General features: G+C 36.5%; 1 protein-coding gene across 1 annotated transcript; it reads left to right on the top strand.

Moving 5' to 3' along the window:
• The first annotated feature begins 10,907 nt into the window (after positions 1-10,907).
• On the top strand, positions 10,908-13,922 carry mplkip (M-phase specific PLK1 interacting protein). The gene is made up of 2 exons (XM_053486310.1): positions 10,908-11,688; positions 12,765-13,922. The coding sequence occupies exons 1-2, from the start codon at positions 11,365-11,367 to the stop codon at positions 12,966-12,968; spliced, it is 528 nt and encodes a 175-aa protein (XP_053342285.1). The 5' UTR covers positions 10,908-11,364; the 3' UTR covers positions 12,969-13,922.
• The last annotated feature ends 73 nt before the right edge of the window (positions 13,923-13,995 follow it).

Genomic DNA, 13,995 nt, shown 5'->3' with positions numbered 1-13,995 from the left:
AGTGCCCTTTGTTTTGTTGTCATCAGCATGTGATTAACTAAAATATGAGCTGCTGTTGGTTGATGGGCAAAAAGAGATGAAATGTTGGGCATAATATAATACCAGCCAGTTATTATGAGCTATAATTATATGAAAGAATAACAGCCATAATATGAAGCAAAAATGCTTGTTATGTAATTTTTCTTTTTTTTTTTTTTTTTGCTCATTTATGAGCTGGAGTTTTTTTTTTTTTTTTTAACCTTATCCCTTAGCGCTTACACTGAATACAAACAATGAGTCAAAGTCAATAAATAGATCTCTTTGTCTTGCCTTTGCACATGCATGCATTTCTGTGTTTTATTATTCTGTTCAAAAGTATGTGATGTCTTCATTTGTGCCTATTATTCAAATTCCTTCCTAATACTTGAATGTAAAACCAGTCTTTGAGGTTTAAATATCCTTTGAGTGCACAGGCTTAAAAACAAGGGAACACCGAAAACAATAACTGTTAGTGATTTACGCCAAAGCGCTTGTCAATTGTGGATTCAGGATGTTGACTCATTTTTATGACATTCCAAAAAGTCATAATATGTTATTTTTACAGTTCTAATAACTTGAACTGAAATTACTGTGCAGAATGCTTCATATATATATATATATATTGGATACATATATACATAATATATATATTGGACTAATTTATTCTCCTTTATGTTAGTCTCTGCCAGGGTAAAGCATTCATCTCTCCATGTAATGTGAGCATCTCCCCTAGGAGGCGCTGTCCTGTGAACAATTTAATGAAATCCAAATGAAATACGATGTGAGTTTTGTCTTTTGCTGTAGGGAAATGTCATTCATAATTATGTTCTGAAAACTGCTTGGAAAAAATTACTTTCACATCTTTACATAATTCATTATGAACTAAGTGAATCCTCACTCGTCTGTAGTTGGTTTTAGCTATCCTTTTTTTTTAAAAAACAGACTGCATGAAGCAGTTTTAGAACTTGAGTTTGTCTATAAAAATGAATTTGATTGTTTTCACTTTAGTGTCTTCAGATGCACATTGAACAGTATTGCTCTAATTGAAACAACATTAAATGTGAAAGGTAAGTAATGTAGAAATTTTTACAAGAATTTTGCATCGGCATATGTTTGCATTTTGGCATATGAAAATCCAGCTCCAGAGTTGTGCATATGTCTGGGAGGCGTTTAAAACTTCTTTGCATTAGATTTTTTATTTTTTTTGTCAGTGAAAGCTGTTTCCAAAGAGTCAACCCACGACACCAACGTTGCCTTACATTATTTCTTGGGAAAAAAATTTTTTTGGTTTTTTGCCTTAAACAACTCACCTCCAGTACTAATTAAATTCATATGTGAGATTCTTCTTAATTCAGTACTGCACTTAAGTGCAGTTTTCACATATTTGTACTTTATTGAATGGTTTTATTAGTGGCTACTTTTCAACTATTTTTTCAACTACTTTTCATCAAACACCACTACATCCTATAAGAAGTATCTGTACTTTCTACAGTACTTTGCTACATTTCTGCATGTTGCGTTACGTAACCATAGTAGTGTGTAGCATTTAAATTGGTATTATTGCCACCTGATGACTATTATACATAATTGCATGATCTCAATCATGTGTGTAGCAGGTGTTTGAAATCTGAAGCGGAGATGGTTTTAGACAGCGATGAAAACAGGGCATTTACAGTTTGGAAACAGAGGGAGAGAGAAAGAGAAAAAAGGCTTTTACTATGAGATAAATTCTACAGTAAGCTAATAGAAACTGTAAATTTACAGTTAAGTACTTTTTCTTAGGTAGAAATGTAAATGGAGGACTTCAAGCACAGGTTTGGTGTACTTTGACCATCGCTGCCAATCAGAATTCATCTGATGAACTGCAATACAACACTGAAGTACTGCAATTATCTGGTGAGACAACTACGTGCTCGCATGTCTCCAATGCGCATCAAGACATCCCTAAGTGTTTTTATGAAAAAAACATTAATTTATTATAAATCTATGAAAGGAGGTTCCAGTGTCTGTGTTTTGATAAGTTGTGATTAGCAACAATATAATCTGGGTATTTATTTTCCTTATTTTCTTTTGAAGGTGAGAAAAAAAGAAAGGCTAATATGATAAGGTTTCAGGGATGCTGTAAAGATTAAATAAACCTGTAAAAAAAAAAATCTATGTCAATTGATCAGTGTCAATTTTAATAAATATAAAAAGAGAAATTAAATTGCTGAAAGATTTAAATACTTTTGGACATATATTGAGACTGGTAAAACTTAAAAAAACTTATTTCATATTTAACTAATTTTTACAAATACTTTAGATAATTATTATATAATAATATAATATAATAATTATTATATTATAAATAATATTATATTATATAATAAAATAAATTAAATATTTAACCAACATTTACCTAAAGTAATATACTGTATAATATTACTTTAATATATTTATTAAAATAGATTTGCTAGATTACTGTGATATTTGAGGAATTAAATACTTTTGGGCATACAGTATATTGAGACAGGTTATATTGCTGGGCAAAAAATACTTTGAGCTGGTTAAGGTCACTGCTTCATCACACCACCTAGTTGTTGATGAGCTTTATATAATAGCATCACATTTAATGATTATTCCTTACTCGCAAAACATTCAGTCCAACTCATAAAAAAGGTCTTGAGGTCAAAAATAAATAAGCAGTAAATCTACAATGATTTTTGTAAATGGAAAGTCTGGATTTATAGGCATTTTCCTTTATATTCCTTCATTCCTTCATTCATCTTCTATACTGTTATTTTATACAGGTTCGTAGGGAGCCTATCCCAGGAAACCTTAGGCACAAAGCAGGGTACAGCTTGGACACCTTGGACAGGGTGCCAATCCATGGCAGGGCACACTCACACACACCACACACTCACACCCTCATTCACACACTATGGACAATTTGGAAACACCAATTAGCCTACTCTGCATGTCTTTTTGAAAATATTTATCTTTGTATTTTAGACCCAAGTTTTTTTGTGTTTGCTATAATTTATACTTTTAAATACATTTTAAAGGATTTGTGCCACACTGTATAATTGTAATGTTTATGTGCTGTGCGGTTTTACGGTGCAACCCATAAAAGCAGAAAAGTTAATTTATACGATGGATCTAAAATGAATATCTATGTTATGTTATGACATGCCATACTCTTTTCCTGAGTTTAAGAGTTTATCCAACTCATCTTCAAGGTCATTTGGATCATTTTTCTGTTACGAAAAAAAAACTTGAGGTCTTTAAATCCCCCAGACGGTGATTTGAATCGCTGAAACACTGTAGTTCCTCCTCAGATAAAGTGTGAACGACCGACTTCCTCCTCGGCTTGGCTCGACGATGAGAGGAGGAGAAATATTTAGCACCTTGAGAGGATTTAAATCCAAAGCTGTCTCACGTTCGTTTCACAGGTTTGTGAGCGGTTTCGCATAATAATATATGTATCCGTCGACTTGCTTTCCGTCCATCTTGTCCATAAGGGAACTGTCTCAGGATGAAGTGCGCCAGACAGACACCTGAGGTCTGAGGGTTGGATTGTCATCAACATCTGTCTGATTAAGATGAATATTTAGTTAAAATGAGATTATGACATTCTTGCGTCTAATCCCCACACAGATGGTTCTTCGCTTTGCCAGACATATGGAGAAGAGATACACACCTTTGGAGCATTAAGGGAGTGAAAGTGAAGTTTCGTTAATCAATTTTCTCTGCACAGCTTGAGAAGTTAGGCGTAGCGCTTTTGGTGTTTCTTGACGATATAATAATGAAGAAATCATACAATAATCAAACATTTGGTAAACACTTGGGGTTGTTCTCCTAAAGAAAAGGAATTATTATTTATAATCAGAATTACTTACTTTTACCATGCTGAAAGTAATTATTTAAATATATTAGCATGACTGTAGTGCTTGATCACACTTACATTTAGGCATTTTGGCAGACGCTCTTATCCAGAGCGACTTACATTTTTATCTCATTACACATCTGAGCAGTTGAGGGTTAAGGGCCTTGCTCAAGGGCCCAACAGTGGCAACCTGGGAACAGTGGCAACCTTTGAACCTGGGATCTTCCAAACTGTAGTCCAATGCCTTAACCACTGAGCTACCCCTGACACTTACACTGGATGCATTCACCAGCAATTACATTTATAGTAACATTGTGGAATGTTAGCTATAAACAGTCCTTCATTGACCAAATTTCACGTATTTGCACTTTACTTGAGTAGTTTTGTTATTTAATTAAATTCTACAGCAAATATATGTACTTTCTACTTTACTACATTTCTACAAGGCAATGCATTACATAATATCAATGGCGTTTAGCATTTGAAGCAGTATCAGTGGAGGACCAGGGCCAGGAGTAGCTCAGTGGTTAAGGCATTGGACTACGGTTCAGAAGGTCCCGGGTTCAAGCCCCACAACCACGAAGTTGCCACTGTTGGGCCCCTGAGCAAGGCCCTTAACCCTCAGATGTGTAATGAGATAAAAAATGTAAGTCGCTCTGGATAAGAGCGTCTGCCAAATGCGTAAATGTAAATCTACGAGGTGGTATCAAAAAATTTTGAGATTAGTTTTGTAACATACCTGCAGAGGGCAGCACAAGGCTGCATGCACAGTCCCAGGAAGCACCGACCTTCATAAGTCAGTGTGCCAAAAGACATTCTCCTGTGTACATCAGAAGCTGTGCAACTGGTGCTATTCTGACCATGTGACATTTCTACGTCCGCTATTTGATCAAACAGCAGGTTAGAACAAAAAGCGAGCGTGAAATTCTGCAAGAAACTGAGCAAGTCTGCCCACAACTGCTCCCCACATTGGAGACTCCTTCTATAAATGCTACATAAAAATGTTTCCTCACAGAATACTTCATGGTATCATGAAATGTCAGCCCTGCACGGTTTAATTTAAGAAATCAATAAAAGTGTGTCTGCAACAAGGAATGATTCATTCTCACTTCCAAACTGCCCAAAAGAGAAAAGTGTGAAACACCACAGCACTGAGTGTGAATAGCATGAGAGCAGTGAAGCATGAAGCCTGGTCACAAGATCTGATTATTTATTAGAGCATGACTGTACCCAGAATCAGGTCTCTGTGCATGCATACACACACACATACACACATTGTTTTACTGATGAGACACTGGAGGTTTGTGTTCTATTAAAAAAGAAGTGACAAAAGGATAGTGTGAATATTGAGAAACTGAGACAGATAAAGAAACACTACTAGATGTTCTGACAAAAATACATAAATTACAGAGAACATGAAGATTTGGGAACCAGATCCCAGAATCAAAACTCAGGTCCCTAATTTACCTGCTTTTAAGTAAAACTCATAATTTTGATATTCCCACCTTTAACGAGGAAAAAAAACTCAATGACCTCAATATCTAAGTTCTACTAGGAAAGTCTGGACAGTGTTCCCAAACCTGAGTGCGGCTTATAAAGTCATGTCAACATGCCAACAGTGTATAAGAGAACTTTTTACAGTACTTTTAGAATTTATTAGTTTTAAATCTGTAACATTGACCAAATGTATTAACTATTCATATCGTGAACTTTAAAGATCATTTATATAAATTTTATCTTAATAAAGTGTTTTATAATGGTCAAGGTCATGGTGGAGGTGGAGCATATCCCTGAAACATTGGATGCATTGCAGGAATATACAGCTATTCACATCTAGAGGCAATTTATTATGAACTTTCCAGTCAAATCAGGACTTTTTGTCTCATGAGCAGAAGAATGAAGGCAGAAAAGCAATTGACATTTACAGAAGACTTTAAGCACAGTACACAGAACCTTTCAAAGAAGGCCGTAAGACTGTGAATGACGATCTTAGATGAGATGGCTCTGAGACCACTGCAGTCGTTCCCACAAACATTTACTGTCTGTAGCAAGTGGAATGACTGAATCTGGAAAATTCATGGACAACTTGTCACCAAATTGCCAAAGAGATGCATTTGTCTGTGGGAGCGAAACTCTGGGATAAGTGCAGTAGTGTTGCAGGTGATTATACAGGAAAGTAAGGGTAGATTCAAATGTCAATCAAAAGTTCCGGTTTGACTTAAATGCTCATTGTGAAATTTATACCTTTGCAAAACAAAGGGGAAAAAGAAAGAAAAAAGGGAGGGAAAAAAGTAGCCCTGCAGGCCTGCTTTGGCTGAACTTGCCTGCATAAAAGGAAGTCCTTCGGACTGATCACCTTTATCATATAATAAAATATTCCCATCTTGATGGGTGTGATCTTTTCCCGAATGACCCCTCTCTCATGCCCTGGGCACAAGATTTCACTGAAGGGGATGGAAATGATGTAGATCACATGTCATGAACTTACGACTCAGTAGATCTCAACCCAATTAGAAGACTTTGGAGTGAGAATGAGAAGCAAATCCTGACTGTCTTATAAAAACATTTGATACAGGAAAGAGGTCACTGTGTGGAACAGTGATGGGAGGTACTGCAGGTCTGTGCTCTTCATTGGTGGGACAGTCAGTCTGGGATTTTACATCTTCTTTTCTCTCCCATTAACATCTGTGTCACATTCACAACAAAGCCATGACGAAGCATAAACTCAGGCTGAACTGTTTCAGCTCTTTGTTTGTGGGTGGACGTACGTTAGCTGTGCCTTTGTGTTCTCAGTCATGGTCGTGATTAAGCCGTTCCCTGTTAACGAGTGCAGTGATAGCTGTGAAAGCTGCCGACCCTCACATGTATGAACATTGGGTCATTTAGAGAGAGACTTTCTCACGTTGCTGTAAGGTTAGAGCATTTTGTGTGTATGTGAAATTAATTGTACTTTAATCTATGGTTTTCAGTAAGAGACTTGATTGAGATTTAGATTGGTGTGATAGGAATTTGTATTTGGATAAATCTTTTAGGACAAAGAAAACAAATCAGATTTTATAGAGTATAGAGTGTGGAATTGAGAAAACTGTAGGTACACATACAGTATGCAAAACTCAAAGAGTAACAGTCTAAGTACAATCTATAATTTATGTCTCTGTGGAGTTTGATGTCTTCTTATTGTGTATTTCCTCCATCTTATACAGCCTTCTCCAACCTCTTGAAAGCACCATGAGGTGAACATTACCCAGCAACGGATTCTTCCCACCCTGGAGATATATCCGCCGTTTCGGTGGCAGTTACTTAAGGGGTCGGGTTGCCGCCAGCTCGATGCCCGAGTGTCCAGAGTACCTGGAGGAAACCAACCAAGCACAGGGAGAACCCCGGACCCTGGAGGTGCAAGGCAACAGTGCCAACCACTAAGCCACCATGCCGCAATCTTGAGATTTTAGAGAGAGGGAGAGAGAGAAATAAATGTATCAACTTCCTTTAGGAAAAGAAAAATAGTATGATGTATATAATATTAATAAAATATTTATAATATTTTCATATATATAAATATATAACAAAATTTTGTATTAAAATATTTATACTGTACATGTTTTTTTTCTGACGTTTACATTGTTTGACTGACTATATACACTCACCTAAAGAATTATTAGGAACACCTGTTCAATTTCTCATATCTCATATCTAACCAATCAATCTCATGGCAGTTGATTCAATGCATTTAGGGGTGTGGTCCTGGTCAAGACAATCTCCTGAACTCCAAACTGAATGTCGGAATGGGAAAGAAAGGCGATTTAAGTAATTTTAAGCGTGGCATGGTTGTTGGTGCCAGGCGGGCCGGTCTGAGTATTTCACAATCTGCTCAGTTACTGGGATTTTCACACTTAACCATTTCTAGGGTTTACAAAGAATGATGTGAAAAGGGAAAAATATCCAGTATGCGGCAGTCCTGTGGGCGAAAATGCCTTGTTGATGCTAGAGGTCAGAGGAGAATGGGCCGACTAATTCAAGCTGATAGAAGGGCAACTTTGACTGAAATAACCACTCGTTACAACCGAGGTATGCAGCAAAGCATTTGTGAAGCCACAACACGCACACAACAAGCACAACCTTGAGGCGGATGGGCTACAACAGCAAAAGACTCCACCGGGTACCACTCATCTCCACTACAAATAGGAAAAAGAGGCTACAATTTACACGAGCTCACCAAAATTGGACGGTTAAAAAATGGAAAAATTTTGCCTGGTCTGATGAGTCTCGATTTTTGTTGGAATATTCAAATGGTAGAGTCAGAATTTGGTGTAAACAGAATGAGAACATGGATCCATCATGCCTTGTTACCACTGTGCAGGCTGCTGGTGGTGGTGGTGTTATGGTGTGGGGGATGTTTTCTTGGCACACTTTAGGCCCCTTAGTGCCAATTGGGCATCGTTTAAATGCCACGGGCTATCTGAGCATTGTTTCTGACCATGTCCTGGATGTGCATCCCACAAATCTTCATTAACTGCAAGATGCTATCCTATCAATATGGGCCAACATTTCTAAAGAATGCTTTCAGCACCTTGTTGAATCAATGCCACGTAAAATTAAGGCAGTTCTGAAGGTGAAAGGGGGTCAAACACAGTATTAGTATGGTGTTCCTAATAATACTTTAGGTAAGTGTATATTTTGTGAGGCTTGCAATAGACTAGCCTGGTGTTAGCTGGCTAGCCTGACTACAATATGCAGTTAGTGTAAATTAATGGCTAAATTAAAGTAAAAAGGTGATTTCATAATTGGGGTGTGGTGATAAATATGTAATAGTTAACTTTAATTCATGTAAAACCGTTTATTTTACTTTTAAACGAGCAAAAGAGTTAAAACCAAACGAGAAAATTTGGTTAACTAGCAGCCATGCTAATGCCACAAGAGTGTTTTTAGTTCGAAGGTAGACTGGGATTTCATGAATTATTACTTAATTACTTATTTACATTATTATTTATTGAATTTATCATTATCTTATTGACAATAACAATTACATTTAGGCGAAGTCCATCAATTCCCTGATTATAATTCAGCAAAACCTTGTCTAGGTCACGAAAAATAGCAATGAACCGTTTGTGAGAAAAGACTCGTGACTCTTATTGGTGAACCGAATTAAATGATTGGACTCAATAAAATGATTCAGAATTCATCAACGTTGAACAAGCAACAGCGGCCCCTAATGTTAGGCGTGTAGTATTACAGTAAACCTGCACGAACAGCCAACTCTGCATTATTTTTGCAAGGCATTTGTCTTCTTTATTTCTTTCTTTTTTTTTTTTTTCTGTTTTGAATATAAAAGTCTGCTCAGATGTTGGCCTTGTTGCATGGACCTGTTTGATTGCATTACATTTTGTTCCTGTGAAACATGAAGGTGTGAATTGAGATTAAGAAAGGAGTCTCGATGTGGTCTTTCTCCTCTTTTCTCTGTGTCTGTGAGGTGTTAATGGGCCTGTTAGCATTCACAAAGAGCTTTGTTTCCATAGTAAATTTAGATTTTCGGCGTGGTACAGAAACTGGGTCATTTTCAGGTTGAAACATTTCTTGTTCAGTTATTTATTATGTTTATAAAAGTAAACATATTAGCCATCTTTTGCCATTTCATGCAACATTTTAGTATTAAAGTAAGAATACTAAAATAATTTATGAGAAATATAACAAAAAGTTTGTTATTGACCAAATTATTGACCATAATTTTTTCTTACTGTTCTATTTTTAGACAGATGCTAATTATAATTAAAATGTAAGATTCGTGAAAATCAAAGAACGTTACTAATCCCAGAGGGAACTTGTTTAAACAAAGTTGCACATTGTACAGAGTATATATACAGTACCATGTTACAGTTTGTTTAAGCAACTTTCCTCTGGGATGAATATACAATTTAGAACATACAGTAGACTCTAATCATTGTTTGGTGTAACACTTACCCTATTACACATACACACACTTAAAAGATGTATGTTAGATTTAAAAAAATATATAAAACACATGGTCAGTATGTGTTTATTGGAAATAAAGTTTAGTAGCTTTTGGTCTGTTAGTGCAAACATATTTACTTGTTCTGTAAAATTTCAAAATATTTTTCTAAAGCAGGGAATGGTGTTTGCACACTGTAGCTACCCCTGGATCCTGAGTCTTAATATTGTAATATTTATTGTAAGACAATAGACTGTAAGATTGTAATACTGATTCACTAAATTATTATTATTTTTTTTTAAGGATGGTCACCCTCATCACACACACACACACACATACGCACGCACGCACGCACGCACACACACACACACACACACACGGCAACGGAAACATTGCTTTGTTGGAAAAACTTCTTTAACACAGAACCTCTCAAATACAAGGCCATGTTATAATGTTATAATGAGAATTTACCCCCCCCCCCCCCCAACTTTTTAAATCCCTTACATTATAACATTATATTATATTGGTTCGAGCAGTTTAATATGTATCTGCCATGAAATAGCCTGAGAAGCTGATATGGCATTAAATCCTAATACAAACAATCTACTCGTATATCAATACTTTGCTTGTTTATTAAGTTAAAATTTATTTTAAAATTTTGCTCATCTTGCAAAACACTTGCAGACCAAGTTAATCGCAATCAAAGGTTCTACTGTATATAGGAAACTATATTAATATAAATTAATCAATCAAAGAGGGGAGAAGTAAATAAATGTGTTTTTGTGTGTGTTTTGAGGGGTAATGTTAATTCATGATGTGGAATTCCTGACATAGCCTATATTTATCCCATTTTTCTTATACATGTGTTTTAGTGAAAGGAGAACGTTATGTTCTGTGTCGCTTGTGAAAACAGAAAAGAGAATTCTGGTACAGTATTTAGGGTTTTACAAAATTAAGCGTTTAAGCGTGCTCTATGCACTGTATGCTGATTGGTCACTTAATTTGTGACGTCATCGAGTGCGTCACACTCAGGGAACGACACAGGCCTCGGAGCGAGGAATTATTGCAACCGAGCCTTCTGCTCTCGGAGTGTTGGAGTCATATTAACAATTCTACTTCTCTGGGATCGCTAAATATAAAGAAGATATAATCACAGCAAACAAGAAACTGGAGAACGGATTAATTACGTGTATTGCATTACGGTTGTTGGTGTGCGGAACTAATTTGCGCTTGGTTTGTGTTTAGGTCGGAGTGTTTTTTTGTTGTACCGACAAACCTGGAATTGTGAATAACGACAAATTAGGAAAGCAGAAGAAGAAAAAACAACGTAGTTTACAAAATGGATGCGCAGTTAATGTAGATATCATTTGAGAAGTTGGGTTAAGCTTAAGCTGAGGAGAGAAAAAAAGAAACACGATTCATCGTCGCAGCCATTTTTAAAGCTTCCGGTTCCGGGTTATAGCAGCTTGTGTGTTTTGGTTTCTATACCAAAACGGTGTGATTCTTTCTTTTTAAAAAATATTCTTCCTTAGCCAAAATGCAGCGACCACACTTCCGACCTCCGTATCCAGCAGGAGGCCCGCGAACAGGAGGATTTCGGAGCCCTCCACCTGCGTTGGACAGGGCGGGGGGCGGCAGGTTTCCCTCGCCGCCCTGGGCTTTCCCAAACGGGCCATACGGACCCAGATTCGGGTCGTATGGCGGCTCTCCGGGGGGACACACCCCACCCAGGGAGTTTAGCAGTAATAGAGGAGGGAGTGGTGGTGGGAAATCCGCGGGACACACACCGCGCAGACCGAACGGTAGTCCTACATACAGACACTCGCCTTATCAGAGTCCCGGAGCTCACAGCGGATATCAGGTAGAGACCCACAGCCTGAGCAAAGGCATTACACACTCTCAGAGAAGTAAGGTACTAAACTCTACATTCACTCATCACTAGCGTGGTCATGTAAGGCAAATAATTTGATCTCTTGTACGTTAAATTCGCGCTCACAATGTATATATTTAAAATCCACATAAATTGGCTCCATATTGAAGGAGTACACAGTAAAAGAGGTGTCTTGTTTAATTATTTGTTTATTCAGCAAAAGGGACAAAATGTCCTGGTCAGGAAAATAATAGCAAAGAACTGTTTGTGAGAAAGGATTCGACTTATTGATGAACCGAATCAAATTATTTGACTCGCGCTAATGAATCAGAAGTCATAAACACTAAAAAAAAAGCAACAGCGGCCTTTAATGGTTAGATTGTGGTATTACAGCAGACCTGCACAAACATCAGATAGTTTTATCAAGATAGCTTGTTTACACATTACAAGAGATGTTTTTTTATTATATATTTATTCAGCCAAATTGTCTTTTTTTCCTAGTTAGGAAAAAATTGCTATGAACCGTCTGAGAAAAAAGATTCGACTCTTATCTATTAAATGATTCGACTCCCTAAAATGAATCGGAATTCACAAACGCTGAAGCAAGCAGCCACTAACGGTACGATGTGGTATTACAGTAAACCTGCACAAATTTCCAACTTTGCATTCTTTTGCCAATAATTTGTCATCTTTCTTTCTTCTAAATGATAAGTCTACTTCATTATTTCTTAAATAAAATTTGAGTCAATTAAAATATTGCAGTAAATTGTTTTGATGTAAAAAAAAAAAATAGGAAAAACAGTCAATTACATTAATACTTTTACTGTTAATACATCAAACTGTAGTGCAAACTTGTTCAAAATGACTGCTCCATGATAAGACCCAATTTAGTACCTTATTTTCTAAGAGTGTAGTAATAACTCAGGTTTGATCGATTTTAATTAACACACTTACAAATAATGATCCGTATAAAATGTGCTTAATAATTCTCAACACTAAATTGTGCCACAGACACAACAGATTTCTTTGTCCTTTTTTTTTTAAACAAAGTAAATTGTCTCCTAAAGGGTTCTCCGCGGACGTCCACGCCGTACACCAGGGACAGAGGCGCAAACGATTTGGATAAGTATTACAAAGCGTCCATGCTTCAGGACCCGTGGGCTAACCTCCAGCCCGTATCAGTGACCGAGACCCAGTCGAAATGCAGCTCCCAGCAGGCCACACACACAGGCAGGCCAGGGAGGTACTACAACAAAAACTCAACCGCTTAAAACAAGCCTTTTAAGACTTCCCTTACATTTTGGGGGGGGGGTGGTAATTAATATTTGGACACACCAAACTTTGGACTTGGACATGACTGCAGCAATAACACTTCCAGAGCTCACTGTTTACAGCATTTTCTTTTAGATTTTGTATCCTGGATATCTCTTATTCTATTGTACTTCTTTTGTACATTTTAATTTTGAGTGTAGAATCCAGACAGGCACATATACACTCTAGCACACGTTTATTATGGACAAGATTTAGTGTCGTCACTACACACCAAAATCTAATGAGACATCTGATTTATGTGTTAAATCAGAAAAAAAAAATCACGCAGATTGGATCCAGCCTGAGCTTCCCTATTGGGAAATTATTGTGGGTATAATTATTAGTAATATACTAATTATTCAGTAAATATGATTGTCACTGCAGGTTTGAGTGATTAGATTGAGTTACTGATTGATGCGTGTCTGTGTGTGTGTGAGAGTTGCATTAAGAGGTCTAATCTACTACCTCTGACCCAATGATGTTAAAAAACTCAACCAGCACAACATTTTCTAGGCATTTTATTCTAATTTTGTACATTTATGTAAAATACCTTTGACTTTGTCTTTAATTTTATTTCATACCTGTCATTTTTGTTAAAAAAAAAAAAAAAAGAGTTAGAAGTATATTCAACTCTATATTTTTTTACATTCTCAGGAGTTTTTAAATGCTTATGTACCTCAGTCTAGTTAGTCCTAACTCGAATTATGTAAAAGAAAAATTTTATGGAAAAAAAAGACGATGTATTGAAAAGCCTTTGTTAAAGTTTTTCCTTGAATGTGATTTACTCGGTAAAGTGTGAGGTGTCTGAATTGTCTCGTTAAGTTTTATATCTTTAAAATGTTTTTTTTTTTTAGTGAGAACCATTTTGTTTTATTTCTTTTAAATATAATCAATTACAACCCCTTAATATTTCAGTAATGAAAAGCGTCTCGAGTCTTTGTTGGAAACAGTTTTACTCGGGTTTAACTGTAGGATTAATCTTGGATC

The sequence above is a fragment of the Clarias gariepinus genome, chromosome 25 (genome assembly GCF_024256425.1).
Source record: "Clarias gariepinus isolate MV-2021 ecotype Netherlands chromosome 25, CGAR_prim_01v2, whole genome shotgun sequence".
NCBI classification, from domain to species: domain Eukaryota; kingdom Metazoa; phylum Chordata; class Actinopteri; order Siluriformes; family Clariidae; genus Clarias; species Clarias gariepinus.
Note: the sequence above shows the minus strand (reverse complement) of the source record. Positions and strands in the feature narration are given on the sequence as shown.